The sequence below is a fragment of the Cervus canadensis genome, chromosome 24, assembly GCF_019320065.1.
Source record: "Cervus canadensis isolate Bull #8, Minnesota chromosome 24, ASM1932006v1, whole genome shotgun sequence".
NCBI lineage: Eukaryota > Metazoa > Chordata > Mammalia > Artiodactyla > Cervidae > Cervus > Cervus canadensis.
Genome location: NC_057409.1, coordinates 10,950,695 through 10,977,731, shown reverse-complemented (window position 1 = coordinate 10,977,731; position 27,037 = coordinate 10,950,695). Strand labels below are relative to the sequence as shown.

At 38.7% G+C, this 27,037-nt stretch overlaps 1 protein-coding gene across 5 annotated transcripts; it reads left to right on the top strand.

Annotated features, from left to right (window-relative positions):
* The first annotated feature begins 231 nt into the window (after window positions 1-231).
* TAF12 (TATA-box binding protein associated factor 12) lies at window positions 232-26,894 on the top strand. Of its 5 annotated transcripts, none has more exons than XM_043445082.1 (7): window positions 3,595-3,770; window positions 14,512-14,596; window positions 15,290-15,541; window positions 17,196-17,273; window positions 21,347-21,461; window positions 24,830-24,918; window positions 26,396-26,894. In XM_043445082.1, the coding sequence occupies exons 2-7, from the start codon at window positions 14,525-14,527 to the stop codon at window positions 26,429-26,431; spliced, it is 642 nt and encodes a 213-aa protein (XP_043301017.1). In that variant the 5' UTR covers window positions 3,595-3,770; window positions 14,512-14,524; the 3' UTR covers window positions 26,432-26,894. The 5 variants fall into 5 exon arrangements, with proteins under 5 accessions (XP_043301021.1, XP_043301020.1, XP_043301017.1 ...); XM_043445083.1 differs by having other exon boundaries at window positions 3,598-3,701; XM_043445086.1 differs by lacking the exons at window positions 3,595-3,770; window positions 14,512-14,596 and adding an exon at window positions 232-524.
* Window positions 26,895-27,037: the final 143 nt, after the last annotated feature.

Sequence of the window (27,037 nt, the reverse complement as noted above, 5' to 3'; positions counted from 1 at the left end):
AAAGTTGACGATGTAACGGCAGACCCTTCTGAAAAGGAGAGAAGTCTTCATAAGGAGACTCTTATCATCTGTCTTTGGATTTTTATTTAAAATAAAAGCGGAGACTTGAGTTGTATGCAAATATGCGCGGTGCTTGCTGGGAAGGTGCCTGCCGGTGCTTAGGGAGGCGTAGGGGAGGGGACTGTAGGAAGGAGCGTGATTCTCTACTGCGTGCGAGCTGCGCTGCGAGATCGACTTTCCGGTAGATTTAGGTACCTATCGGGGGAAGACTCAAATCTCACCCTATTAAAATTGAAAACGCACAACTTGTGCTACTCCTAGGCGTCCACCCCGAAGCGGCCACACGAGCACTGGAGGCGTCGGATCACTGTAAGATCAAAACACTGGGAGCAATTTAACCTTCACCTGCACAGCAACGGAAGAGCAGAATGTGGTGGGTTCATAAAGTGGAATGCCATCTGCTGCAGTTCCAAGGAGTGAATTGGACATCAAAATACAGAGATTGATAAAAGCAGTAGAATAAGGTACAGCGTGATACCATTAACGTAAGCAAACAAAAAATACTGTGCTTTATCAACAAATATTTAAAAATTAAGTGAAAAATGTGTTGAATAGGGTACCGCATATCATTGACGTAATAAAAAGCACACGTGTGCATACAAAACCCAGTGCTTTATTTTTTATGGCTACATATTTGTATTAATATATATAAATGATTAACGCTGGAAAGGAGGGAAGGAGTCTGGGCACAGACACACGAAACTTTAGACTTATTTTGTTAAAAACCATAACGACTATTTTATTATGTATTTTGTTACTTGTGCAATTAAGACTATTTTAAAAATATAGTCCTTGCTTTCTGTAATTTCTCTGACATTTCTTAAAGTCAAGTTTGCGTGCTAAGTTGCTTCAGTCTTTCTGACTCTGCGACCCCATAAACTGCAGCCCGGCAGGCTCCTCTGTCCGTGGGATTCTCCAGGCAAGGATACTGAAGTGGGTTGCCGTGCAGTCCTCCAGGGTATCTTCCCCACCCAGGGATCGAACCCGGGTCTTCTGTGTCTCCTGTGTCTCCTGCACTGCAGGCATATTCTTTACCCCTGAGCCACAGAGGGGGAGCCCTAGGATTGGGTTCATTGAGGTATAATTTATATACAGTAATTTCACCTTTTTTTAATCATACAGTTCTATGCGTTTTAACAAACTCATATAGACATGAATCTGTAATCACAATCAGTATTTCTATCACCCCAAAAAGTTCCTTTGTCCCTTTTTCTAGTCAGCCCCTCCTCCCATCCCCAATCCTGGCAACCTCTTTTCTGGCCCTGTAGTTTAGTGTTTTCCAGAAAGGCATAAAATTGGAATCATTCATGTATATTTCATTTTTAATATAAAAAAAGAAATTGGAAAGAAATTGACATAGTACCAACAAGTGAGAATTGATACTGTACGGAAATGTGAGAATGGTTTTCCCAAACTACTATTAACAGTTTTGTGTTTATCTTGCCTCCTACCCGGAGTGGTGCAGTCACTGTGGAAAACAGTATAGAGGTTTCTCAAAAAACTAAAAATAGAACTATCATAAAACCCAGCAATTCCATTCCTGGGTATGTATCCGAAAAAAACAAGAATAATTTGAAAAGATACATGCACCAAGATGTTCATAGCAGCATTATTTGCAATAGCCAAGATATGGAAGCAACTTAAGTGTCCATTAACAGATTAATGGATAATATATATATATAATATATATATGTAGTATATATATGTAATATATATATATATACTACCCATTCATTAAAAAAAGAATGAAATTTTGCCATTTGCAGCAACTTGGATGAACTTGGAGGGCATTATGCTAAGTGAAATAAGTCAGAGAAAGACAAATATTGTATGATTTCACTTATATGGGGAATCTAAAAGATACAACAAACTAATGAATATAACAAAAAAGCAGGTTCATAGATTTAGAGAACAAACTAGTGGTTACCAATGGGGAGAGGGGAGGGTCGGTATAGGGGTGAGGAAGTGGGAAGTACAAACTACTAGGTGTAAGAGGCTACGAGAATGTATTGCACAACATGGGGGATATATAGCCAATATTTTATAATAACTAAATGGAGTGTAACCTTTAAAACTGTTTAAAAAATAAAATTAAAAAGAATAATTAAGACCCACAAAAAAAGGAAACTGGGTCTTAAAAGGACACAGTGCAAAAACAAAATGGAATGCCAGAGCCTTAGGAGAATGAAGAGAGCAGTGGCAGAGAAATTAGACTAGTACCATAGCTTGGAGCCTAATGCTGAAGCAGCCTGAAATCTGTGAATCTAGATCTGTGGCAGGGTTACCGGTGCATTGGGAATTTGGTGGGATGAGGATGGCAACATACAAAGACAGGGAGAGCAAGTTGCTGTACCATTCCTGGTGGGAGGCAGCTTTTCCTGCTGACAGTACTGCTGCTCACTAAGCTATCACAGCGCTTTGTACGCTACTTTTTGTCTGTGGATTCTCGTCCATCTTAGTTTGGGGACCTGGGCTCTAGGAGGGACTCGGGCTGGAAGGCACTCAGGCTGGAATAAGGTCTTCTTTACAACTCTAGCATCTAGCAGGAATTCAGCAGTTCTCACCAAGCATTTGACATTTGATGAAGTAACCGAAAGCATCAGTTCTAATGGTTAGACAGTTGAGGCTTAAAAGTGAGAATTCTGAGTTCCAGTTGTGCCTCTGCACATATTAGTTAGAATTTGGTTAATCTCTCACAGGTTTCCTTTACTTTCTTCTGGATGCATTCCGCTGCACGCGAGATCTTACTTCCCCTACCAGGGATAGTACCCGCGCCCCCTGCAGTGGGAGCGCGGAGTCTTACCCACTGGACCACAAGGTAAGTCCCTCTCACAGGTTTCTTTAAATCGTTAAATGACTTAGCGACAGTAAGGTGTTTATAAAAAGTTCCTGGTGGATAGTAAGCGCTCAGTTGTTATTAACTGCCAAACCACAGCCATAAACCGTTCTTTCTTGTCCCCAAGTTTCTCAGGTTGACGTCCAATAATTAGGTATCTATGGAGTGTTGGTCCCAGGAGATATTACTGTCCTCAGTTCAGTTTCAGTTCAGTCGCTCAGTCGTGTCCGACTCTTTGCGACTCCATGGACTGCAGCACGCCAGGCCTCCCTGTCCATCACCAACTCCCGGAGTTTACTCAAACTCCAGTCCATTGAGTCGGTGATGCAACCATCTCATCCTCTGTCGTCCCCTTCTCCTCCCGCCTTCATTTACTGTCCTCACAGCACGACAAAGACACCAACCAAAAATGCCGACTTCTAAGCCATCCAACGGCGTCAATTACCGGTCTTGCTAGTAGTATATACAACAAGCTATTTGGGGGAGAAACAACCAGGTCAGGGTTAGTAACGCCGGGATAGAAGGCGCAGAGCTCGCTCACACTACCAGTCAGTCACAAGCAGGAAAAACCCCAACCGCCACAGCCGAGCTAACCGGCAAGATCACCACCACGTGTCTGAAGGCAGTCCGCGCCTGCGCAACCACGCGCGCGCCCGCCGGCCGGAAGAGCCGCGCGTTTCCGGGTTGGAGGCGGGGAGCGGTGCCGGAAGTACTCGGGGAGGGCCGAGCAGTCGGACAGGCTGCTGAGACGAACGCTTCACTGGGGCAGTCTCCGCATATCATGGGGAGATAGACGCTGCTGCCTGTGAGTCTTGGGCCCTGGCAGTTGAGGAAGAAGAGCGGGAGGAAGGAGTCAGGACCCAGACCCACAGTGGTCAGTATTTGAAGAGCCAGGTTGTGGAGGAGACGGGGCTGTGTGAGGAATCAGGCTCTTGGGACGGGACTGAGGGGCTCGGGGCTCGAAGATACGGCTGTGGGGACCTGGGCTCCAGACGGGACATAAGGAAAGGGGACGGATGTGAGTTATCCGGCATCCTAGGGAAAGCGGGCTGAGAGGGCCAGACAGGATTGTGAGGACCCACGCTCCTAAGAGGAGAGGGTTGGAAGAGAACGGGGCGTGAAGACACGGTCTCCTAAGAGGTAAAAGCCGAGCTGTAAGGACTTGGGCTGCTAAACGATAGAAGCAGGACAGTGAAGACCCATGCTTCTAAGGAAGGATTCAGAAAGGGAGCAGCGAAGACTTCGGTTCCTGAGAGGCAGGAGTAGTAAGAGGACACGGGTTTGGGAAGAACAGGAGCGGGCAATGAAGACGGACTTCTGTGGGGACGGGATCGGGGCTTGGAGACTCCGAAGTATCTGAGGGAACAGGGCTGTAAGGACCCGAACTCCTAAAAGCAAAGAGGATTAGGGGCCATGGGTGTGAGGAAATGAGCCTCTTAGTAAAAGGGAGAGAGTTCGGAAAAGATACAGGGATCCACTTTTTCTCCTCGTAGTCTCTGAACCGAGGGTGGTAAATGATGTATTCAGGGGAAGACAACGACTCCTTCGCGCTGCCTGCTTGACCTTTTGGCAGGCTTATCTTGTGTCGGATGCAATCTAGGAAGCCCACTTGCAAGCATCTTCTTTTTCAGCTTCGTTCTGGTAAAGCACCTGGTGTAAAGTTGAAGCAGTTATATACTTAGTAAGTGCTTCAAATCCCATTCTACTCAACCGAGCGTAGATCTCTGCATCTCAAAAAATGAGGATGGTGGAGATGAAAGGACCAGGAAAGATAATCTTTTTTAAACTCATATTTTACATGTAAGGAAGCTAAAATCCAAAGAAGATTAAGATTACAGTGAGGCCATGACTGATTAGATCATGATTTTGATACAGTACCCTGCTCTGCATAGCAGGTAGGAGATGCTTGGTTAATAGTCCTTGAAAATATATTCCTAGAATCTTTGCTCTAACTTCAAACTCAAGAGAGAAGTTTTTACAGATTCTCGTATTTTATTTTGAGTCTTCTTACTGTATTGACATTGATAAAATGAGTGTCACAAGTTAGGAAACCTTTACATGAAGCCCCTCCCCCCTCAAAAATATAGTAAGTCATTTAGAAAGTCAGGGATAAGTAAATTGTGTCCTTTATTTTTAACATAAATATTTAGTGAAGATGGCTACTTTTAGATAAGGATGGTGGGGATACTAGAACCAGTTACTTTCATTCTTCAGTAATACCTTTTGCTGAAACTTAGAGTAAGTTTACAGTCCCACAAGTTAAATATTGTTAATTCCATTGTACAGATGTATGAAATCAGTGCAGGGAAGTGAAGTTCCTCGCCTGAAATCACTTGCTACTAAGTGACCCAGCCCCAGTCAAATCCAGTTATGTGTTTGACTAAAATTTTTTTCTGTTTTTCTGAGTGGATTCTTCACCATGTCTCAGTTTGCTCTTCAGCAAAATAGAGGGAATAGTTATACAAAGCCTAGCATTGAATAAAAGCTCTCCCTTCTCCTCCTCCAGACTCCTCTTAATATTAAGTACTGTAACTTATTAGGGTATTTAAGCAGTGTGCTTTTGAGGGGAACTAAATTCATGTGTTTTAAAGAAGCACAGATATTCAAGATAGAAAAATGGGACTTGAATAGAACTTTCCTCACAGTGGAGTAAGACATATTAATTTTAAATTTAGGAGGCTAAGAAAGACCAATGTGAAGAACAAGGACTTAAATTGGAGTAACTTTACAGTTATTGTAATACGAATTAGATGATTAGGGAAACCGGAATAACTTAGTTCCCAGTGGGATTGCCTATACTGTTTTCAAATGCGTATACTGAATGCAAGTGATCAAAACTTACACCAAATTATTAGGTAAAGCATGACCATACTGCCATTTCAAAATACCTGATGATTTAATTCATGGTAGTTTACTCCTGAGTTATCATTCTCATCAGTTCGCAAATTGTATTACTTATTTCACTCATTTGTGGCTCTAGCATTGACTGAGTTATTAGAATAGGATTTCTAAGTAAGTCTCTGATCAGAAAATCATTGTGTTAGAGCAGATATGAACATAGAACATATTACTTTTGACCCAAAGTACTTGAGAGGCAACATATTGGCAGTGTTTACAGCCTGCTCTGTGAAACAAGTGTGTTGAAGACAAACTTTTAAATCTATACATATGGACTTAATTTTAAATCTTATACTAATTGTTAGAACTGGAGGGGACTTTAGATTTTGCCTGGTCCTTTTCTAATTATAGGAGTAGAAGCTCTGGGCAAAGACAGCTCACATAACTCAGTGGCAGAACTATGGTGGCACCTAGCCCAACTGATTTGCATCTTCCCTGTGTCACAGTACCTTTCATCAGCCTCCTGCTGACCATTTGCCGCAACTTTTTTTTTTAAATCCACTTTTCTTTTTTAAATGTCTGTAGTAATAAGAATAATTATAGGATGCTGCTAATACATAACAGGATGAGTGAAACATTTTAGGCTTAATATACTGACTTTTATAATTAAAATTGAAAAGAGGAGAGCATATATAAAACACTAGCAAACATTTTTAATTGTACTTACCAGTGCCACACATTCTTCTAAGTGCTTTAGAGTACATAAACTAAGTGAATGGTCACATCAATCCCATGGGGTATATACCTTATGATTAACTCCATTTTCTAGATGAGGAAATTGAGACATAAAGAGATTAGGTAACTTGCTCAAGGACATAAAGCTAATAAGTGGCAGAATAGGTGCTTGAACCCAGCAACTGCCACCAGAGCCCATCCCTTGACTGCTGTACTGTACTGCTTTTCTGCTAATTCAAAATTGCCTAAAAAAAAAATGCCTGAACAGGATCAAACCGGGCAAAAAACGAGTTGAAAAAAACCCCACATTTCTGTTGCTCTCAGATCTCACAGGCTGCAGTAAAATGGATTCTTTGTGGTTTATTTAGGCTGGAAACCATGAGCTTGTTTAGATGCATTTAGAAACCAGTGACAAGAGAAACAGCCAGGTAGAAAACCCAAAGCATTAAGTCATGTACCACAGTGATAAGGCTTTTATGCCATCAGGCTGGTAGTCCCCTTTCAGTTTGGGGTTTTTCGTTTGTTTGGATCTTCGTTCTCTGACCAGGGATTAAACCTGTGTTCCCTGCAAAGGAAGCATGGAGTTCTAATCACTGGACTGCCAAGGAATTTCCTACTTAGTATTTGTTTAAATAATAAATTCCTAAACATTTCAGAGGTGAAAGGGTTTTAAAGCCAATCCAGGCACAGGATTTCCACATAGTAGGGGCTAGTAAAGAGTTTGCTATTATAATTGTTCTCTCAAACTATCCTACAGTTAATACCTCTGTTTTTAATCCATAGTACATTCCTACCTCTTGGCATGCTAAGAAAATGAGTTGGAGATTTGAGTAACCCAAAAGCAACCATAGTACCTTACATAATGGAATTCAGGTTATTTACGGTCACTTCATTCCATTGTGCTTGACCAGCGTCATCTACAATTGAGCTAATGAAAGTTGTTAGTAAACAGATAATTTGGACCATTTTTATCACATCGTGATTTTTTGAAATTTTAAAATTTACACATAGTAAAACTCACTTTTCAGGTTATAGTTCTGTGAGTTGAAACAAGTGTGTACTGTCATGTAAGCACTATAACACTCAAGTTACATAACAGGTCCAGCCCCCTCCAGATTTCCTTCATGTTGCTCTTCTGTAGTCAGACTTTCCCCAGTGTCAAACCCCTGGCAATCACTGATCTGTTCTCCATCCATGTGTAGCTTTGCCTTTTCCAGACCCTTACAGGAAGTAGCCTGGAATATTGCTTGGAATCTTGCTTCTTTCATTTAGCTTAGTGCCCTGGAGATTATCCATGTTCCTTGTATTAGTTCTTCCTTTCTGTTGCTAAATTGTATTCCATTGTATGGATATACATAGTTCATTTATCCATTCTCCAGTTGAAAGATTGTTTTCAGTTTTTGGCAATTATGGATAATGTTGCTGTAAACATTCACATACTGATTTTTGTGTGACTAAGTTTTCATTTGTCTAGGGTAGATAGCTAGCAGTGGATTGCTGGGTCATATAGTAAGTATCTAATTTTATAATAAACTGCCAAACCATTTACTAAAGAGACACTACCATTTTACAGTCACGCCATAAATGTATGAGGGTTTCAGTTGCTCCAAATCCTCTCTAGCACTTGTCTATTTTTAATTTTAATTATTTTAGTAGGTGCTTGCTACTGCTGCTGCTGCTAAGTCACTTTAGTTATGTCTGACTCTGTGCGACCCCATAGATGACAGCCCACCAGCCTCCTCTGTCCCTGGGATTCTCCAGACAAGAATACTGGAGTGGGTTGCCATTTCCTTCTCCAAATAGGTGTTTTCTGGCATCTCATAGTGGCTTTGGAGCTTCCCAGGTGGCGCAGGTGCAAAGAATCCGCCTGCCAATACAGGAGACACAAAAAACACAGGTTCGATCCCTGGGTTGAGAAGATCCCCTAGAGTAAGAAAACGCTACCCACTCCAGTATTCTTACCTGGAAAGTTCCACGGACAGAGGAGCCTGGTGGCCTGTATAGTCCATGGGGTCACAATGAGTTGGACATAACTGAGCACATAGTGGCTTTATTTTGCATTTCCCTAATGAGTAATGATACTGAGTATTTTTTCATGTGTTTATTTGCCATCTGCTTGTCTTTGGTGAAGGATCTGTTCAGATCTTTTGCCCATTTTTTAATTGAGTTGTTTTCTTATTGAATCTTGAGAGTCCTTTGTATATCCTGGATACAAATTATTTGCAGATACATGATTTGTAAATATTTTCTGTTAGTCTGAAACTTGTCTTTATTTTCATTTGCAGAGCAGAGATTTTACATTGTGATTAAGCCCACTTTATCAATTTTTTCCTTTGTGGATTGTGCTTTTGGTGTTTTATCTAAGAACTCTGCTTGACCCAAAGTTAGGGAGATTTTCTCCTATGTTTTCTAGAAGTTTTATAGTTTTACATTTTTACTTTTAACTCTATGACCACTTTTAAATGTATTTTGTATAAGGTATGAGATAGAGGTCAAGATTTATTTTTGTTGCTACTGCTGTATTTTTTGTTAGGTTTTAAAAACAGGGGTCAATATTACCTATTTCTTCTGAGGAAACAAACCAAACGGTAGTTTATTTTTTTATAGGTTATGTATGCACATATTACAGAATTTAGGATATATAATGAGAGATAAGTCTCACATCTTGGTTCCATGGCTATCCAGATATTACTATTCCCCTATCCTCCTGAAGACAGCCATCACTATCAGTTTCTTATGTATCTTTCCAGGAATAATTTATACATTTATAATTAGGTGTCTTTTAAAACAAGTGATAACAAATTATCCTCACTGTTCTGTACCTTGCATTTTCAATGTACAGTGTATCTTGCAGGTCATTTCATGAACTTCCTTGCTTTTTAGAAACAAGTTTATTGAGACAGTCACATATTATACAATTCACCAATTTAAAGTATACAATTCAGGGACTTCCCTGGTGGTCCAGTGGCTAAGACTCCATGTTCCCAGTTCAGGGGGCGGGAGTTCAACACCTGGTTGGGAAACTAAGATTCCACATACCATGAGGCACAGCCAAAAAAAGAAAAAGTATACAATTCAGTGTTTTGGTTTCTTTGTTTATTTGGTTGTACTGGGTCTTAGTTGTAGCACCTGGATCTTTGATCTTCATTGTGGCATTCAAGATCTTTAGTTGAGGTAGGGGGGATTTTTTTTTTTTTTAAAGTTGTGGCATGTGGAATCTAGTTTCCTGAGCAGGGATTGAACCTGAGCCCTGGAGTCTCAGCCACTGGAGCACCAGGGAAGTCCCTAGTCCAGTGTTCTATGGTACATAGAGGGCTGTGCAACCATCACCACAATCTGCTCTAGATTATTTTTGTCACTCCTAAAAGAAACTGCATAAACATTAGAAGTCAGTCCCTGTCCGTCTCCCCACTCCTCAGCTATAGCAACCACTACAGTATAGATTGATCTATTCTGGACATTTCATATAAATGGAATCATACAATATATAATCTTTTGTGACTGGTTTCTTTCACTTAGATAATATTTTCATGTCTCATTTTTTTTCAGTGTATTCCATTATATAGTTATATTCTAGTATGTTTAACTATCATTTTGATAGACATTTAGGTTGTAATTGCTTGTATGTATAGTATTTTAGTCACATACAAGTTCAGCTGTAATATAAATTGCTAAAAATAGAAACATGGGATCAAAACAATATATACTTCTCTTATTTTGATAGATATGGCCAAGTAGCTCTTTATAGAGACCTCTAACTAATTTTCATTCCCGCCTCTCCAGCAACTTATGAAATGATTATTTCTCCATTAAAATTTTCAAACACAGTATATATACTAAAATTTTATCATCATTGCCAAATGGCAAATAAATAGTACCTTGTAGTTTTAATTTGTATTTTTATTATAAATGAGAATAAGGCTCATTTCATTGTTTTAGAAACCATTTGAATTTCTCTTGTACTGTCATGTTTCTTCATAGTATTTATCTTGGGTAGTTAGTTCTTACTGATTTGCAGTTATTTTTTATATATAAAAGAAATTAGTTCTTTGATGCATCTTGCATATATTTTTGCTAGTTTGTCTTTTGTCCTTTAACTTCATTTGTTACATTTGTTGCCATGCAGACATATTTATTTTTGTGTAATTGAACATATTAGTCTCTTTTATGGCTCCTGAGCTATAGCTCCTGAGCTTTCATTTCTTTAAAAGGATATTATTTACTCTTGAAAATATTGTTTTTCCAATTTTTAAAAATTGAGATAACTTAGATTTGTATAACATTATAAAAGATAATACAGAGCACCCTTTGCACCACTAGTTTTCTCTACCGATAACGTTTTGCAAAACTGTTGAGTAATATGACAATCAGGATGTCAACATGGATACAACCAAGCAATCTTATTCAGATTTCCCCAGTTTTACCTGCACTTGTTTGCTTATATGTATATATGTACTAGGTGCTACACAATTTCATCACTTTTTATAGGTTAATTTATCCATCATCACTATCAAGATATTGAACAGTTCCATCACAAGGGCTCTTCATTGCCCCTTTATAACCACATTTCCCTCCCTCCCACCCAGTCCCTGACAACCTCACTAATCTGTCCTCTGTTTGTAAAATTTTGTTATTTCAAAGATGTTATATAAATGAAATTATACAATGTGTACTCTTTGAATTGGCTTTTGCTCAGCATAATTCTCTGGAAGTTCATCCAAGTTGTGCATATCTGTAGTTAATTCCTTTTTCTCGCTGAGTAGTATTCTTTGGTGTGAATATACTACAGTTTGTTTAATGATTCCCCTATTAAAGGACATCTGAATTGGCTGCAGTTTTTGATTATTGCATGTAAGTCTACTATGAGCATTCATGTACAGGTTTTGGTGTAAACATAAGTTTTCATTTCTCTAGGATAAATGCCTAGGATTGCAGTTGCTGGGTCATATAGTAGTTGTGTGGTTTTTTGTTTTTGTTTCTTCAGATTCACTTTATTGAGGTATAATTTTTATTCAATAAAATGTATACCTTGTAAGCATATAGTTCTGTGAGTTTTGATAAATGTAGCAGCTGTGTAATCATTCCCCCCACTTCAGATATAGAACGTTTGCATCACCTCGAAAATTTCCACCCTGCCCTGCTGCAGTCTCTGCCTCATCTATCATTAGAGACTTGTGTTTACATAATTAGATATTAAAATTTCACATAAATGGGATCATAGTATGTATTATTTTGAGACTGGCTTTTTTTTCCACCAAAATATTTTGATTCATTCCTGTTGTTTTCTGTATTAGTGATTTTTTTCTTTTTCCATTTTTTAATAAACTCTTAGAGCAGTTTTATTTATTTATCTAGGAGGTCCTACCCGGATAGCAATTTTAGATTTATAGAAAAATGGAGGAGATAATACAGACCTCCCATATACCCTGCACCCAGTTACTATAATAATGCACTTCATTATTAACATCTTACATTAGTATAGTATATTCATTACAACTAATCAACCAATTTTGATACATCATTATTAGCTGAAGTCCATGGTTTATTCAGTTCTTAGTTTTTACATTTAATCTTCATTTTTTTTAGGCTCCTCTGTGATAGTATATATTTAGATTTTTAAGAAATTGTTTTACAGAATGGCTATACCATTTATATTCCCACTAGCTATATGTGAGTGATCCAGTTTCTCTGCATCCTCATTAGCACTTGGTGTCACTATTTTTTATTTTAGTTATTCTGATAATTGTGTAGTTATGTCTCATTATAGTTTTAATTTGCCTTTCTTTAATGACTAATGTTGATTGGATGACTTTCAATTTGCTTATTTGCTCTCTGCTTATCCTCCTTGGTGAAATGTCTGGTGTGACTTTTGTCCATTTTCAAATTGAATTACTTTTTTTTTAAACTATTGAGTTTTGAGAGTTTATTTAATGCATTCTAGATACTAGTCTTTTGTTGGTTCTATAGTTTGTAAATATTTTCTCCTAGTCTGTAGTTTGTCTTTCCGTCTTTTCTACATGGGCTTTCACCGAGGAAACTTTTAGTATTTGATGAGGGCCAATTTACCAGTTTTCCCTTTTATTGATCATGCTTTTGGTGTCATGTCTGAGAATGCTTTGCCTAGCTAGAACCCTGCAATTTTCTTTTTTTTTTTTTAATTTTGTAGGTATGCATCTTACATATATGTGATCCACTTTGAGTTAATTTCTGTATAAAGTGTAAAGTTTAGGTTTCAGAATATTCTTTAAAGATATTCTGTATTTTATCTGTGATTTGATATTTAAAATTTAAATATGTCATCCATCTGGAATGGAAGAATGTATGAAAGGGAAAATGTATAACACCCCCCAGTGCAAATTGATCAACTATTTAAATTTTAAATATGAAACTAGATGTTTTCCAGATATATTCAGTCATACACCACATTTATTCAATAATCTGTCTTTTCTCTATTGATACATGCTATGAACATTAGTATATAGTTTGTGTGAGAACATAAGTTTTCAGTTTTCTGAGATAAATGCCTAGGAGTGTAATCTTTTACCTGTTTGGGCGGGGGGGGCGGGGGGAGGTTGGTTTATTGTCCCTAATTGTGGCATAATTTAAAATGCACAAATCTTAAATATTCAGTGTGATGAGCTTGACAGGTGTATAAGCCCATATAATCATCAGCCACCCAAGTATGTTCTGGTGCTTTAAATTCAACCAAATAAAGGAACGGTCTCGGAAACTTAGAGCAGTGCCAGTCTGGAAATGGGTGTCTGGTTATCATCTGCTTTGTTTGTTTTGTTTTAATGGAAGAAGTAGCTCACTGACCCAGAATTTTTGAAAAGTTAGAAGTATCTTTTGTTTCTCAACAGAATCAGTGGGAACGGTAAATTTCAGTCCTGTTTTAGAAACTTTGATTTTTCTTATGTTATACAGGTTCCACTTATTTCATTAAGGCAGTTTATTTTATTAGTAGCCATCAGAGCTATTCCTTAAGATTAATTCCTGTATGATTATTCATATTAGGTACTATGTAGATAGCTATTTTTTTTTAATCTACAGGTTCTTTTTTTTTTTAATATTTATTTGGCTGCACCAGTTCTTAATTGTGGCATGTACAATCTCATTTCCCAGCCAGGGTTCAAACCCGTGCCCCTTGCATTGGAGCATGGAATCTTAGCCACTGGACCACCAGGGAAGTCCCTATCTCCAAGTTCTTAATAGGGAAATTCCCATTATTCAGAAATACAAAAAAGTTCTTCCACTTACTTTGAGCAATACTCAGTGCTATTTGAGAAGTAAATCTGTCGAATGTTGTGGGAATATTATTTGAGGACAGAGTATGTTCATACTGATAATCTTCAGTAAAGCTTTATCATAGAACTTGCTCTGGGAAAATTGTTTTTTATAACATTAGAACAGTTATTACCGTTTAACGACCTTTTCTTTTTCTGATTCTTTGGTAACATTTGTGAGTAAGGGAGAAGGAAGCATGGACTATGTGTTTTTTTAAAAAAAGTAATCTGAATGTTATGCTACCCCCCTCAGCCAACTCTTGGCCAACAAAGTTTCTCTTGACCATTTAACTAGTTGCTTTTATTAAGAGTAAACCAGCAGAAGATGATTTCTCCCATTAGAGAGTTAGACAATTTGTTGGAGAGGAACTCAGCAATAGGAGCAAGAGTAGAATAGATGAAGATACTCATTTAGGTTGCTAAGCTTTATCAAGTTCTGAAAACTTTGCCATGATTCTTGCAGGTTCAAATTCTGTACTTTTGGCCAATAAAGTGTTTCATATGCTGCTAGTTTATCCCTAACAGTAGAGGATTCATTTTTTTGGAAGAGAGTCTTAGTGTTACTATTGTTGTCATTAATTAGTTTTAAAAGTTATATATGAAAGAGATGGAGATGTTTTTCTTGGTGCACAGTAGGAATAAGGAAATGTTTCTCTGCATGCAGTTTGCCTGCATCCTGGTCTTTGAAGACATGCAGGCCATGCAGCTGAAATGGTTCTGTGACAAGGGTGGTGCTTGACGCCAGTTATTCATTTACAGGTAGCTTTTGAAAATGGCTGCCTCTCATTTCACCGGGCTCACAGCTGTTGCTGATGTAATTAAAGATCTAGACACTCAGATAGCTGTAAGTAAGCTCCTTGAGGTCACTGTGGACAGAACTTCTTGAATGTGCTTCTGATCTTGATGACACCAAAGCTGAGGTCCACCGAGTCAATTTCATGGCTCTAAAACTTAGAAGTCTTGGCTATTCCAGGCTAGGGACTCTGCATGTATTTAAAGATTGCTAACACTCAGAGAAAATTTGCCCTTGATGACAGAGAAGAGCTTACTTTTAACAGTTGCTAAATTTATTGTGTTTATCAGGCCCTGGCATAGATTTAAGCATGTTTGAAATGCTGAAATGAACTAATCTGTTTTTTGAAGTTTTGTGACTAGGTTTCAAGTATGTGATTGTGCCATGATTTGTTTGAATTTAGCGTTATTTGATGTTCAAAAATAATGCATGTACTACTTAACCAAGTATTCTGTTTTTACAAAATCTTCAAAAATGTCTTGCTCATTCTAGTTTATTTATGTACATAAGATTCCTCATTTCTTTTAATTTCTTATTTCACTTGTGTGGACTATTTAGCTTTTTGGAAAGAGATGGTTTCTAAATATCAGGTGAGAGCAGTGAACATTCTTCATTCCATTTTGAATGTGCAAGTGTCAAATGAAGACCCTTCAAAGTCCGACAGACCTCATAGAATTTTACTTTTAAAACTCATCCTTTATTACATGTCTTTCCTGAATTAATTCTTTTGTTTTTCTTCTACAGTTGATTGGCCTTGGTCCTCATAGCTCCAAAAAGAAACAAGATCTCGATAAGCTCTATGAGCTGAAGTCCAAAGCAAGACAGATTATGAACCAGTTTGGTCCCTCAGCCCTAATCAACCTGTCCAATTTCTCATCAATAAAACCGGAACCAGCTAGCACCCCTCCACAAGGCTCCATGGCCAATAGCACTGCAGTGGTAAAGATCCCAGGCACTCCTGGGACAGGAGGGCGTCTCAGCCCTGAAAACAATCAGGTATCATCCTCTTTTTGTTCTCTGTGAGCACTTCTTATCTTTTTTTAAAATCACTGATACTTTGAGAGATGTCCATATCAGATGCTGCCTCTTCCTCTCTTCTCAAGTTCTTTATCGGTATATCATGTACATTTATCAATTTTTACTTTGTAGAATATATGTGTGTATACATATATATGTGTATATGTGTATATATATACACATACATGCATTAATACAATACCTTGCCTATGACAGGTTTTTATATATTTATATATAAATATATGCTATATAATTGTTAAGCAAAATAAAATAGGTAAATAATTAATGGATTCATTATTCATTATTCCTATAATAAAAGTACTCTTGCGTCCAGTCTTTTTTCCTTCTAGTTCATCTAGCTGCTACCATTATTCATTTTCTGCAATGATTCTATAATCTGACCTTCTCTTTTTACCCATGATCCTGATTCTGTCCTCCAGAGCCATAAAAAATAAGTATAATATCTGATTTGGGCCTTGTAGGCTGAGTAGAACAGGATGAGGAGACAATAGTTCAAGAGAATGGGGGGGAAAAAAAAAAAAAGAGAGAATAGGGGAGGGACTAGCAATGGTGAATGGGAAGGGTTAGGCAGATACTCAGGAGATTGATTACCATGCTGAGTGTGGAGTTGGAGGAGAGCAGGAATTAAAGTTGTATAGGTGGGATTATGGCAGAACATACTGAGCCTATGTTAGTTTACATTGGAACTTTTAGTCAATAAACAATCTTTGCAAATATTCAATGAGGCATTAAAATAACATAATAAAGTATCTTAGGAGGATTAACTTGATAGTAAGGGGACAAGAAAGCTAAGAAAGGGGGCAGACTGAGAGGAAGACCAAGTCTGAGACTCTTGCAGTAAGTCACGATATGTGGTAAAGACTTGAATTAAGCAATAATGGTAGAATGGATAGATCTGAAACATTATTAACAAATATTTATTTTTAAAATTATATTCTTTTTTTCTATTTCCAATGTTAGACAGGCTTTTCATGAAATTTTAGAAAAAGAGAGAGAGTAAATAGTCCGTAATTCTACTACCACCCCAAAGTAACTGTGGTTAACATTTTAGTGTGTGTCTTTTGATTCTTCTTTAGTGGCGTATACATGTGATATAATTTTCCCTTTATGAAAGAGGAGATCATAGTTGTACATACTTATACAAATATTCAGTTAAACAGAGAGGAACACATGTTCCCAGCTATCGAGGAGCTTTTAGGCTATTAAGTCAGAAAACAAGGAAAGAAACCCAATGATGGAAGGGTACACAGGGCACAACAGAGGCCAAAGGAGGAGGTGGTTGCTTTTACCTGGGTAGCCTAGGAAAGCACAGAAAGGAGGCTCTGTGAGCTGAGCAGGTGGGAAGAAGCGTAGAAGAGCTTGTCCACAGGCAGCAGAGGAGTTACACGACTTGTGGTCAGAAAATTGCAAATTAATACAGAGTTTCCTAAAACTGTTTGACAGACGTTGGCCTCTCCTCCATGCTGCTCTTTCTGCCTTTTCCTAGGTTATTCTTCTCTCTAGAATATAGTCTTCCAGTAATAGCTCCAGGTAGGCCAGACTGATACTTCTTTGGAAAGTAGAAATCAAACCCAGTAAATTGGCTGAAAACTGTTCTCCCAATTAACTTTAGGTATTGACCAAGAAGAAATTACAGGACTTAGTAAGAGAAGTGGATCCTAATGAGCAATTGGATGAAGATGTGGAGGAGGTAAGGTGGGACTGGGTACTCCAGAGACTGTGTCCCTGAAAAGTATAGAATAGCCATCAACAGCACAGACTTTAGATGCAGACATGTCTGAATTTGAGACTTGGTGCTGTGGGTGTGTTAGTGAAGCTTTCTGAAACTCAGCTTCCTTCTGTGTTAGTGAGGTATGACATTATTTATCTACAGGGTTATTCAGGGTTTTTGTGAGGTTCCGGTAGAATAACTTACACAAATCACCTCAGAGAATGCTTAGTACTTATTCCTAACAACACTGCTATTTTTGCCTGTCAAAAAGGGTGTAGTCTACTGCTCATAGGCAGCCACTTTCAACCATTTAAATTGTTTCCTCTGTGTTTCTTTTCTAATTAATTTTTTTTTTTGGCCACACTGTTGGTGCCTGTGGGATTTTAGTTCCCCGACCAGGGATTGAATCCATGCCCCCTGCACTGGAAGTGCCGAGCCTTAACCACTGGACCATCAGGGAAGTCCCCATTCCACCGAATTTCTGAGTAATATACTTAAACAGATATTCTTTGATTCATTAATTTTATAATAGTTGTAAACTTACTGTTATGGTAGATGAGAATTTGTTAAACCATTCACATACATGCCATACATGCTTTTCTTTCTCTCATTTTTTCAGTATCATTTTGTCACAATTTTTGCATAGCTCAGAAATCAATATTTACATTATTCTGGCTATTTAATTATTTACTCTTCACCAGTGAGCCAAGTCATGCCTATGATTACCTTTCCTTTTTGGTATAACTTATCTTCTTGAAGTAGATAATTGACCCTTTTTAGTTACTTAGTTTTCTTTGTACGTTTTTTATTCAGCTTCCACTCTTAGCTATCTTATACCCCATCAACATTATTTTCCAAATGGAAAAATACTTGATTTGGGTATTCCCCCTCCTGGAGATTAGACTCTCAGAAACCTCCATCCTCTTCTGGTTTGATTTATTTTAATCCACTTAGACAGACCCCTCCCTTTCCTTTTGCTCTTTTTCTGTTTGGATGTCTTGTCTCCTAAATCCCACATCCCCTTACTTCACTCCCTCATTTTGTTAGACTAGATTTTTTTTTGTTACTTCCTACGAAAGGCTAGATAGTAGGTAAAATGTTTGAAAATATCTGCAGTCTAACCTCACACTTAATTTTTAGTTTGGCTGAGTTTAGAATTCTATTTGGAAATCATTTTTTTTCCTGTTAGTGATGAAGGCATTGCTTCATTGTCTTCTGAAATCTAAGAAACCTTAGGCTATTCTGGTCCCAGCTCTTCTGGGGTCTAAATTTTTTCCTGTTCTGAATTTTCATATGAGCCTTATATGTATCTTTTTTCTTTTATTGTGCTAAGCTTTCAGAGGCTTCTGTTAGACACTTGTGCGCCTTGGTTCAAAGATGATATTTTTTTTTTTTCCTTTTCTGAGGAATATGTAATAATAGAGAAAGAAATGCAGGTTGCAAAAACAGTATAATTCCACTGTTATGTTTTTTTTTTAATCTGAAGGGAAAATATTTGTCCTCACTATGTGAGTTTGGTTTTTTAGATAGCAGCTTTATTGAAATAAAATTCATGTAACACACAATTCATGCCTTTGAAATATACACAGTTCATTAGTTTTTAGTATATTCACAGAATTGTACAGCTATCAACATAATCTTAGAACATTTCCATCACCCCTAAAAGGATCGCATACCCCTTAGCAGTCACTTCATTTTCCCCCAACCTCCACAACCCTTGGCAACCACTAACCTACTTTCTGTCTCTGTAGATTTGTTTATTTTGGACATTTCAAATAATTGGATTCATATAATAATTGGTCTTATATGATTAGTATCTTTCACTTAACATAATGTTTTTTAAATTCATCCTGTTGTAGCAGGTGTCAATACTTCATTTCTTTTTATGACTGAATAATAATAATAGTCCATTGTATGGGTATGCCACATTTTGTTTTTTCATTTATCAGTTGATGGACATTTGGATTATTTCCACTTTCTGGCTATTATCACTAATATTGCCATGAACATTCATGTACAGGTTTTTTGTTTTTTTCTTTCCTTTCTTTCTTTTTTTGAAATCATGTACAATTATTTCTGTGGGCATAGGTTTTCATTTCTTTTGGATATATACCTAAGATTGGAATTGATGAGTCATATGGTAACTGTGTTTTTCCTTTGAGGAATTTCCTGTTTTTATAAAGTGTTCCATCCTTTGACATTTCCACCAGCTGTTATGAGGGTTCCATTTTTTAATCTTAGTTTTTTGATAATTTCTTTTCTATTATTGTTCTTTCTTTCTGGAATGACAGTTGTCCATGTAACTTAGTAGTTCCATGGCTATGAACAAGTTAGTCTCCATGAATCTTAGCATCTTCCTCTATAAAATTAGGATAAAATCCATGCCCCATTTTTCTTTCCCACAGGATTATTATAACAGTAACAGTTGGAGGTTGGATCTTCTGCATTGATCCTCTTAGTTTTTTGGTTTTTTAATCTTTTCTATTGTTCATTTCTTTGCAATTCTAAGTTTTGCTTGCTGGAGAGATTTTCCTCAGTTTATCTTCTAAATTTTAACTTTTTTTTAAATAAAAATTTTAATTTCCATGAACTTTTTCTTGTTGACTGTTTTTTTTCCCTTTAAGCCATTCTGTTCTTATTTTATGATTGTTAGGGTCTTCTATTTTTCTCTCTGAAGATATTAATTATGTTGTTTGACATTTTCTTCTTTTCCTTGTATTGTCTGTTTCCTCTGGGTCCCCTTATCCCCCTTTGGTTTGTTTATTTTCTTTTTAGTGTTGGAGATTTTCTTCAGATGTCTAGTAATCCTGGTATGTGTGGGGAAAAGTCGCTTGGCTGCTTTTGAAGATGAGGATTGGAACCTCATCTTCATCTTCTGTATACATGTTGTATATAGACATGTAACAATTCTTCAGTTTTTAGTTCCATATCTCAGTCAAGTGTTCTGTGGTTAATGATAGCTCCAAATCCTGGATCTGGCAAATCAATTCTGTTCTCATTGGTGTCCCCTCTACAGGCATTTGTGTTATACCTTCTGTCTGCTAGGTCAGTTCCCACTCTTTCTTTGTTACCTCTTTTCCAAAAATTTGCTGTAAAAGTTTATTGGAATCTCTTGCCTGTGAAGGTTTTCTCTCCTTTTCTTGTTGTCTTTGTAGATTTATATGTCTTCCCCCCTCTCCTCACCTTTTTTCTTGTTGTTTTATTGGGTTAGGGAAGGAGAGGTCATTTTTGAAGTTGACTTGCCATATTTAATCATTTGAAATCTTTCTTTTAGATAGTTTGGTTCCATGGGAAAGATAGCAATGTATTAATGGTCTAGCAGAAAAAGGAATGTTTATTACTATGGTTGTAATTTTATTTAATTTTTTTCCAGAGGAAGACATGAGGAAGGTATTCACTAATCAAAATTTCAGTTTTTCTTAATTGTAGATTTTTCGCTTCAGAATTCTAATTTTGCTCTTTACATAGTCTACGAATAATGGATAATGAAGTGGAAAGAATCCAGGATTTGGACTCAGAACCTGGAGCTCGAATCCTGCTTCCACTGCTTAGTAGATATATGGCTATGAACAAGTTAGTCTCCATGAATCTTAGCATCCTCCTCTATAGAATTAGGATAAAATCTATGCCCTATTTCCCCCCCCCCGCCCACTGGATTATTATAAGGACTCGGTGAGATAATGGAAATAAAAATGTTTAAGAGAAGATAAAGGATTTAATGAGAAAATGAGGATTTAATGATTCACTTTTATGTTCCTACCTAATTCAGAAGAATATATAGAGAGGGTATGGTTTGGGCTGGTTGACCGGTGCTAGGTAAAAAGTACAGAAAATGCATCCTCAGAAAGGTGTGAGTTTCTCTCAACCTGGTTAACAAGTTGGTATGTTTCTCTTGTCCTCACTCCTCCTCCTTACCTTCACTCAAATGCTGATTCCAGGCCTTGTAATAGAAAGCCTGACTAGATAGGTGATTCAAGCAAATACAGGTGTCTCAGCAACAGGAGCCTACCCTGCCATGTCATGGTTATTCTCCCTCACTGTTTTTGCCCCAGATGCTGCTGCAGATTGCTGATGATTTTATTGAGAGTGTGGTGACGGCTGCCTGCCAGCTTGCTCGGCATCGCAAGTCCAGCACCCTGGAGGTGAAAGATGTCCAGCTACATCTAGGTATGTGCTCTCTTTTCTCCTGAGGTAACCACACTATTGCTCCTTCAGGAACCTTCCTGCCAGAATCAGACTTTAGGGCTCTGGAATTTATATATTCATTCAATAGTAACATTAAACAGGAAAGAGAAATCCATCCATGGTAGGGGGCATGAGCCCTTCTTTGGGTTTGCCACTTTCTAACTGTACCACCTTATCCTTTCCACTTACTTTCTCTTAAAGTTGATTTCCTCATTTGTAAAGTGGGGATCATAATATCCTCCTTACAGGGTCATTGTGAGGATTATAGATAATGTTTGTAAAGTGACTGGCACAAAATAATGATCTTAGTAAATGTAGCTATTATATGTCCACCATTCATATAATGGTATTTTCCTTCCAGTTTTTAGTTTATTGATGTATTTTTCCCAAGAACATTATATCCCTAATGCACATATAATTTTGTATTCTGCTTTTCTACTTAATAGACACTAAATTTGAGCTTGGATTTTTCTGGGAGATACTCATCTAGCATTGATAATCATAATCACTTGGAAATGAATAAGCCACCCCCACCCCCATCCCCTACTGCGTTGGTTGCAGTATGATCAAAAGGAAGGGAACAGTCTGTGACACAAAGTCAGGCCACAAGAATGAGGCACAGTTATTAAGGGATTCAGTGCAGATCAGCCCATGACTGAGAGGCTTCCTTCTCGGTATTAGGGAGCTACTGCTCAGAAGGTACTGGTACTGGGGGTGGAATAAATGACACACTTCTGGTTAACATTGCTGGTATTATTAGCAGAAGACTTTGCATCATACTTTCGCATCATACTTTGGCCACCTGATGCAAAGAACTGACTCATTGGAAAAGACCCTGATGCTGGGAAAGATTGAAGGCGGGAAGAGTAGGGGATGACAGAGGATGAGGTGGTTGGATGACATCACCAACTTGATGGACATGAGTTTGAGCAAGCTCCAGGAGTTGGTGATGGACAGGGAAGACTGGCATGCTGCAGTGCATGGGGTCACGAAGAGTCAGACACGACTAACTGAACTGAATAGCAGAAGACAGATATTTCAGTTACCTATTATAGTATAACAAATGTGGCCGAAACAGCATGGCTTTTGTTAACTAGTCTCTGAAGACACACTGCATTGCATGTGCATGTGCTAAGTCGCTTCAGTTGTGTCCAATTCTTTGTGACCCCATGGACTATAACCTGCCAGGCTCCTCTGTCCATGGGATTCTCCAGACATGAATACTGGAGTGGGTTGCCATTTCCTTTTCCAGGTGATCTTCCCGACCCAGGGATCAAACCAGCATCTCGTACATCTCCTGCATTAGCAGGCAGGTTCTTTACCACTAGTGCCACCTGGGAAGCTGAATTCTCTTCTATGAGGCGATCACAAAGACCTGTCCAGGTTCAAGGGGAGGGATCACAAACTCCAGTTCTTGATAGAAGACATACTTTAAAACCACCACAACACAAATGCATAGAGACCAAAGGCTAGGTGGTTACCAGAGGCTAGGAGGCTAGAGCAATGGAAGTTACTGTTTAATGTGTACAGAGTTTTGGTTTGGATGGATGAAAAAGTTTTAGAGGTGGAGAGTGGTAATGGTTGTGTGAATGAGCTTACTGCCACTGAGCCGTACACTTAAAAATGGTTAATTTTATGTATATTTTATCATACCGTCCCCAAAACAATCCCACACAGTTTCTGTTACTTTCAGAGTTTGACATTCCTGTTTGTAAAAGTATTTTATATTTTGATTGTTGAAAATAAAATTGGAATGTCAGTTTCTTCATTAAGGGTAAGAAATAATTATCACAGATGTGAATACTTGAAATTCTGTATGACCAGAATAGCTTCTTGTCAGGGGGCCTAATGGAACCTGAATTATAAGGAAGATTGCTGGGAGGCATGGGATCAGAGCATGGGAAGTTAGGGAACCTGGTGTTAACCATCTAGGTCAGCTGCACACACCCTCCCTCCTCCTAGCCCTAGCAAGGATAAGTTTGCCAGTGGAGCTGTAAACCTTGATGGCTTTCTTTTGGACAGGCTGAGATGGATACTGCCAGTGTTTGCTTCTCACTCAGCTGTTTCCTATACTTGAATAGTTAAATAACCTCACCTTCTGATTGACATGGTCTTCATTTCTTTTTTTTTGCATTAAATAGATTTATTTGTAGAGTATACATTCATACTAATTCATTATCTTTAGATTTAAATGAATGTGAATATTCCAGGTTACTAAACTCCTTAACTTAGGTATCTTCTAACAAGTTGTACTTGAATATATGTTAAATATGTACTCCTTTTGAGTAGAGATTTATTTCCTAAATAATCTTATATGTGTGATTTTTTTACATTTGATGTACTTAAAGTGCAGTACACTTTTATTTGTGGATTGAAGGGTCCATGCCAGTTTCTGACAAAGCAGAATAACCAAATGTCTGCCCTCTGGTAACTTGGAGTGGCAGTCTTACATGTAGGATCATCCGGTGGCACAAGGAAATGGAGCTGTGGCGTGGACATAGCTGTGTCAGTATCTGTATTTCTGTGTGTTTATCTCAGGCTCTGGGATTGCATTATGCCACTGAGGGCTCTCAACCACCCTATCAGGTGTTATTTCTGTTGTTGTTGTTCAGTCGCCAAGTCGTGTCCAACTCTTTGCTTCCCTATGGATTGCAGCACACGAGGCTTCCCTGTCCTCCACCATCTCCTGGAGTCTGCCTAATTTCATGTCCATTGAATCAGTAATGTCAACCAACCATCTCATCTTCTGTCGCCCTCTTCTCTTTCTGCCTTCAGTCTTTCCCAGCATCAGGGTCTTTTCCGATGAGTAGGCTCTTCGCCTCAGGTGGCCAAAGTATTGGAGCTTCAGCTTCAGCATCAGTCCTTCCAATGAGTATTTCTGTTGTTACAACCTTATAAAAGGTCAAGAAACCAAGACCCAACATTATATTGCTCCACAGTGAAGCAACAGAGCTAGGACCTTGCTCTTCACTCCAGATTGCTAAGAGTGCCTTTTGTATTCCTACTCCTTTAGGTTTGAGAGCGGTTGCCTTGAGCATAAGGGTAAGATGGTTGAAGAAACAAATAACTTTCCTGAAAAGCTACATAGAAAACCTTAGGGCTTCACACTCAAAAATTTGACTCATTTACCTCCTTCTTCCTTGCAAGAAGGTCAAACTTTCCTCTAAAACCTTGAAGGCACCATATGCAGTTACCTTTTTGGGTCCCATAGAGCCACTCTTCAGAGTTGCTGTTTATTAGTACAGTGGATTGCCCAGGTTAGTCCTCCCTGACCCTTGTCTGAGAGTCACACTGCACCCGGACACTCTTTTCCTCGTCCCCTTATCTCTGTTTGGGCTTCTTCTTTACAGAACGCCAGTGGAACATGTGGATCCCAGGGTTTGGCTCTGAAGAAATCCGACCCTACAAAAAAGCTTGCACCACAGAAGCTCACAAACAGGTGAGAAGCCTTCAGAGCCCCAAGACTGCCACAGCTGATTCCTTGAGTTGTATCTCAGAGAGAAGGCACACAGCTACCATCTGTAGCTGGGAAATGACTGCAGTGCCATTTCCCCCAAATGTCAGAGAGGGCAGGAGGCAGCAAGGCTCCATGGCACATCAGCCAGGTTTTTCCTTGGTACTTTGCTGTTCTCACGTGGGGTCTGTTTTTTCTGTCAACCCTGATGAGAGAAAAAACTGAGTGTCTGTGGGTGTTGCTTAAAGTTGTTGATTCTAGGTTCTTTTAACATGGATGGAACTCACTCCTACCACATCTCTTTAATGAAATCTTTCATTGTTGCTGATTTGAACATCATCTAGGACCCTCTGACTAAATGGCAGTTTAAGGAAAGAAGTATGCTATACTTGTGCCAGGAGGTAGCACCCAGGCTGTTCTGCCAGGCATTCTGGCCTCTGCCCCAGCTTAACCTTTGTTCTCTGTCCCTCTTACTGCAGAACTGAGGGGCCAGTAAGAGAATCTGTCTCCACTTCTGCTGGAGAACAAGCTGTCCCTGCCATTAGTCTCATAGCAATGTTGGCCTCCGTTTGACAAGTCTTAATTTAACTGGCTACTCTGATTTGAAAGTGTGCTTTTTGCAAGCTTTAGCTGGCCACAGTTGGACAGTTCTGACTGACTGTACCTTGCTTTTCCATAACTTAGGATCGCTGGATGGGTGTGTTTACAAAGCTCACAAAGGAAGCTCTATAAGAAGACTGCCAGTAGCCTAAGTGCAGTGTTGTTCGGAAGGGAGTCCCTCAAGGCAATGGACAGTCAATTTGGTTCTGCTATCAAATTGTCCACTTTTAGCCCTATTTATTTATCAGCCAGCAAATATAATGTTAAAGCAATCTCTTAGTCAAAAAGAGTGAGCAAAGCAAGTCGTTAATTTGGCCAGTGGCTGGTAATAGGAAGATTTGAAACCCATGATCTGAATGTTGCCCTGATGGGTTATGGTGGAAATTATTAGAGTCAGTTTCCTCCATTGCAGGTCATCAAGTGACATCAAATGTCAGCTCCCTTTGTGTGTTGGCAACAGGCTCAAAACAGAGGCCTCGTCTCTATTTTCTCCATCATCAGGAAGAGATTGGTGAGGGGGAGTAAGGCTAGAAAACACATATTTTGATGGCCAGTCCCTTAAATCCCTGAAAGGCAAGAGATGTCAGCTTCTGCTTTAACCTTTTTTTTTTGCCATCCTGCTAGCATAGGGCTCTTTGAGTCTTTCAGTCAATGAAATGGGTCTACTGGCCCATGTAAACATCTCTTAGGGCCCCACAGACTGTAGTTAGAAGGAGTCTGCTGAGCTGCCCTGTGCCTGTAAGTTACTGAGGACTCCAGCCTCAGGAGTGGCGTAGACCATGCTGCCTGGTAACCACACATGGATTTCCTGGAAAGTTCCTCACTCTAACCTGTATAACCGCTTATTTTTCTCTCCTTTCAGAGAATGGCGTTGATCCGGAAAACAACCAAGAAATAATGCAGGGAAAGGTCAGGGGATGGACAGCAATGTATTCGGAGATACTTGAGCTGAGACCTCAGCCATCTCATCCTTGGATTTTTTTTTTTTTTTTTAATGCTTTACAGAGAAGCATATATTTTTTATTAACAGTGCAGCAATATCTATAATGACTGAGAGGATCTGCCAAAAGAATAAAGCCTCCTACCCCAACTTCCAGTCCCTGTTCCCTGCCATCTCAAAGAAGAGCAGTGTATCTTCCAGAGAAGATTTTATTTGTGGTTTATTATATAAGTGATTGAACAGGGGACAAAGCATTATGGTCTTGTTTGGTGAGAGAGTATTAATATTAGCAGGATTTGTAGAGGTTTCTGTTCCCTTCTCCCTGCCCCTTCTCCCTGTACTTTGTAATGTCAGTGTTTATATGAATATGACTTTCATTTGCTTTTCCAGAATAAAGAAGTTATTAATCGAAAGAAACAGGGTACATGGCTTACAGCCTTTAAAAATGCCAGAGGAGGATAAGCAAGGCTGAATGTAGGCCTCTAGTCAGCAGATGGCAGCACTATATTCATTTCTATGATGGAGGAAAAAACCCAGGGATTTTTCCATTATTTTACTCCAAGG

Excerpts from the sequence above, each read along its gene's own strand:
- TAF12 (XM_043445082.1), top strand. The coding sequence starts at position 14,525 with ATGGCTGCCTCTCATTTCACCGGGCTCACAGCTGTTGCTGATGTAATT. Across the intron at positions 14,597-15,289 it reads ATCTAGACACTCAGATAGCT|TTGATTGGCCTTGGTCCTCA; the intron begins GTAAGTAAGCTC and ends TTTCTTCTACAG. Across the intron at positions 21,462-24,829 it reads AGATGTCCAGCTACATCTAG|AACGCCAGTGGAACATGTGG; the intron begins GTATGTGCTCTC and ends TCTTCTTTACAG.